Below are 4238 nucleotides of genomic sequence, written 5' to 3'. Positions count from 1 at the left end.
AGGGCTTTCTCTTATTTTTCAAGGCTTGACATGAAGAGCTAAGGTTTAAGACTTGCAAAGGAGGAAAGTATGAGTGGTGATAGACTCACACTGATTGCAGAATGTTATGGTGACAATATTTTGTGCAACAAAGGGAAAAAATAATCTGGGAAATTGGACAGAGGAAGAATGGAAGACGGAAGGTAAGGAAACCAACATCATGAACCGAATGGAAACAAAAGTAAAAAATACAAGTAGCACAAGGAAGATCCAAGATGCAGAACAGGTCAGAGCGGAAGAAATCTATAGGAACCGCCCCCAAGGATTCATCAAAATAAACTTTGATGGGGCAGCCAAAGGCAACCTAGGAGAGGTGGGTATAGGAGGGATATTCAGAGACGAAGAAGGAAGGATCATAAGGGTATATGTAATGGACTGCAGCATTGCCACAAACAACAAAGCAGAATATCATGCACTAAACAGGGGACTAGAGATAGTGATACGAGAAGGGTACCAAAGATTGCAGATAGAAGGGGATTCTAAGCTAGTCATAGACACCATAAAAATCCTACAACAAGGAGTAAATGCGAAAAAACTAGGCAAAAGTTGGCGGACGGCGTGGGTAATTACAGAAGTAGAAAAGAAACTTCAACGACTGGCATATACTATCTCGTCCCATGTGAAAAGGAAAAGAAATGCCCCGATGGATCTCCTCACGAACTGGGGATGCCGAAACAAAGAGCACCAATTAGACGCGGGAGAAGCAGAACTCAACCGGAATGAGGAAATGAATCAGATGAAACAGGCAGTCGAGGCAAACCAGAGACACTGAGAGAATCTGAATGACGTAGAGAGGAGGGCAGAAAGACAAAGGCAAGCGCAGGCAGATCAACATAGATCATCCACAAAACAGAATAGGACGGAAGAAAGGACCAAGAGGACATGGATGATGAAAGAGGAAAGAGAAAAGACAGACCCGAGAAGCGTGGGCGCAGAAATGGAAAGAGGTGGGCACAGGTAGAATAGGACAGCAGGACCAAGAAGGGACAGCAGAGGAGAGCCAGATGGCAATGCAGAGTCAACAAATGGACGGCAAGAGTAGCTGGGAGAAGATAATCATAAATGAAGCACGAAGGACAAGACATTTGGGCAGCATCCCAAGGAAAGTGGGCCGGAAAGCGCGCCATGGACCGTTGGAAATGGAGACAGTTGGAGGCAAGGTTAAGATACAGGAATGTTAAAAGAACAAAGTATGAGGGATCCCATGCATGTTGCATGTGGACGTGGAAGAAGGAAGGTGGTGAGATAGAACACGTCGACGACCAAAGACAGCTGCAGAAGATAGAACAATGATTCCAAACTGACGGGTATGTGAAAACTCCTCCCCCTCACTTGGAAAAAAGCTCTTGCATGAAACAAAACGTAGGCATGCAGATAGATAGGAATAACCGGTATCACCCCAGATTCAGTTATAGAGTTGAGGTAGTATGGGTCAGGGGAGAGGCCCAAGACTCCATGGCTAGGAAGGGTGATTATAACAGGGAAGAGAAGGGCTCACAGGAAAAGAGAAACCCATTATTCCTTGACCCCTGTAACAGATGAGAAGCCCCTGGAATGCCAAGCCCTGGGATTATGCCCTTGGTAAGGCAAACCTGGAACACCCGAGCGAGGAAGTAGCTGCCTTCCATAGGAACCAGAGAATTGGGGAAAAAGTAGGAAGGGGACTTTGAATCAAAGGAACTCAAAATGGGAAGGGGCATAGGAAAACCTAGGAGAAATGGGAGGGGCCTAGAACGCAAGACGGTCCGCGTGGCCCAGAAAAAATACACCATCCTAGAGTAACCCTCAACAAATAAAACTCGGGACTGGAAAGCTCTAGAAAGGCTTTGGATCTGTACTCAAGTGTCAGTCATAACTCGAGAGGACCTATGAAGAGGGGTGGTAGCGCTATCCCATCAAATCACACTATCCCAATGGTTAAAACTGACCTTTGTGTTTATACTGGGATAGGTCTAGCATATAGTGAGGGGTCAACAGTAACCCAGCGATTCCACTGGAAGGATCAGAGCATCAGGAAGCTGCCTAGCAAAAACATGGCACCCAGGCGAAGCAAAAGGAATGTCAAGAAGGAAGCCGGAACAAGCAGCAAGGGCCAGACAAAAGGAAGAAAACCAACAGGTGAACAGGTCAAGAAACTAGTGGACGCCTACATGAAAACAAATGCGTAGGAAATCTGGGAACAGATTTGGAGCTGGGAACATGACTTGAGACAAAATCTTCAAGGTAGAAACCTTCCCTTGCATGAGTGGGAAGAAATGATACAAGACCAGGCATTACAAATGGCAGACAATCTCTCTATACTAGAACTTTGCAACTATACTGGATCATGAAACACATAGTCACTCGCGCTATGACCCTCCATCAAGAGCACATGGAAGGAGAAGTGGAGAATCGGCAGGAGCGAACCAAAGAACTGGAACATGTCAGCGAGGAAATAATGAAGGAATTGGCAACCATCCAAATCCAAACATACAGGAACAACCTAGCTCTAGGTCGCATTGAACAAACTCTATCTGAGCTAAAGTGGAAACTGTTTCAGCAGGGACGAGAGCTCCCAGGCCCAGGGGTAAAGCCACAGAACAAAGGAAAGAAGATGATGACCCTGGAAGCACAGGAAACTTTTCAGATAGCCTCCTCAGATGAGGAGTAGTAGTTTTATCTTTAGTCTTTTTTCTATAGTTTTTGAATGTTTATGTCGGAAAGACCAGAGAGAGGAACTTGGGAGATATAGATGATGATGATGAACTTATTTAAGTTTTCGAATGGATACAATGTTGATCGATGGCCACCTGGTTTCCCTCGGGCAGATGGTTGGTTAATCGATGTGTTGGGAATGTAAATTTGGAAAAAGTAAATATAGAAAATACTACCTTGTTTAAAAAAAAAAATCTATGAAATTATTTAGAGGAAATGTTTGTAGTTGTGTTATCTGATAACGCATACCAGGTTCTGTGAGGCTCTAAGGAAGATTAGGGTCCCAGTACTGCATCAAGTTGCACTTATCAAATTCTTGCAATATTTTTAATTGTACATAGCTATAAAAGCGTCCCTAAAAGCATTTTGAAAAACATGTTGAACATAAAAATAGAACTTGTGATGCAATTCAATAATTTTGTTTCTCAAATTCATGTTCTAGTAATTGGGAAAAAAATTAGTAGCTAATATTTTCAAGTGAGTTAATTTTCTACACTCTTTTTTCAAAAAATATTCATCAATCTCCACTTTCTCTATAAATGATTCTTACGAATTTAATAGTATAAAATTTGTTTATCTTACAAATCGCTAAAATTTAATAGATACTCATTTAAATATTTTTATAAATATTTTACAATTTAGATATTAATGACTAATAAATTTTCAATATTTTTAAACTTTAAAATAATTTCCTATCCTTTAAATTTTCCATTCTCATAATATTTTAATTATATGGCTTTTGCTTCTCTAGTTACATACCATTTGCAGATCCAGATTTCAGCCTTTCTGGAATAGTTTGGAAAAACCTTCCCAGTGATGTATTCTTCAATCAATTCCCTATATTTTTCATAGACTTGTTAAGCGTAGTTGTGAGGGGAATTTTGGTTTGCACAATTTGTACACAATTTTATAAATCTCCATGTACTCCTTTATTTATTTATAACATTATGAAAGCTAAGAAGACTACATGATTAACCCGCCTCAAAAATTTTACTCTAAATTTATATTATTTATTTATAACATTATGAAAGCTAAAAAAAAATTAGGTGAAGTTGTGTAAGTCCTAAAAAGGCTACATGTTTAACCTTTGGTTTAATCACCTAGGGATCATACCTGATTAGGGCCACACAAGCCTTAAAATGGTTGGATTTCGGCCTTGAGTTTCAAACTAGTGACCTTCACATCCAAAGTGCTTTCAACAATGCACCCCATCACCTTCTTTCTATGCCTGGTAGGTTGGAATTTTTTTTGAAATTAAGATAACTTTCTTATATTTTAACTAAATCAATTGCAAATTTCAAAAGAATACCATCAATAACCCTGAACATCTAACATAGATCCTAAATAAAATAAAAATAAATTAAATAAATTAAATGTTGTAAAAAGTAAATAATTAGGTTCAGTAGGACACCATTCATAACTTTTAAGATGTTATATATAACGGATATTCTAGTATCTCAGCTGAGAACTTAGATCAGAACAATAAAATGAAACGAAACAAATCT

The 4238-nt window shown here is 39.7% G+C and overlaps 1 protein-coding gene across 1 annotated transcript; it reads left to right on the top strand.

Annotated features, from left to right (window-relative positions):
• The first annotated feature begins 208 nt into the window (after positions 1 to 208).
• On the top strand, positions 209 to 811 carry LOC149265453 (uncharacterized). Its single transcript, XM_089403935.1, has one exon. It carries the CDS (start codon positions 209 to 211, stop codon positions 809 to 811), a length of 603 nt encoding a protein of 200 aa, XP_089260061.1.
• Positions 812 to 4238: the final 3427 nt, after the last annotated feature.

Source organism: Pinus tabuliformis, chromosome 6 (genome assembly GCF_031772625.1).
Source record: "Pinus tabuliformis cultivar Carrire ecotype Pingquan chromosome 6, CPIR1, whole genome shotgun sequence".
Taxonomy (NCBI): domain Eukaryota; kingdom Viridiplantae; phylum Streptophyta; class Pinopsida; order Pinales; family Pinaceae; genus Pinus; species Pinus tabuliformis.
This window is presented reverse-complemented; position numbering and strand designations above follow the sequence as displayed.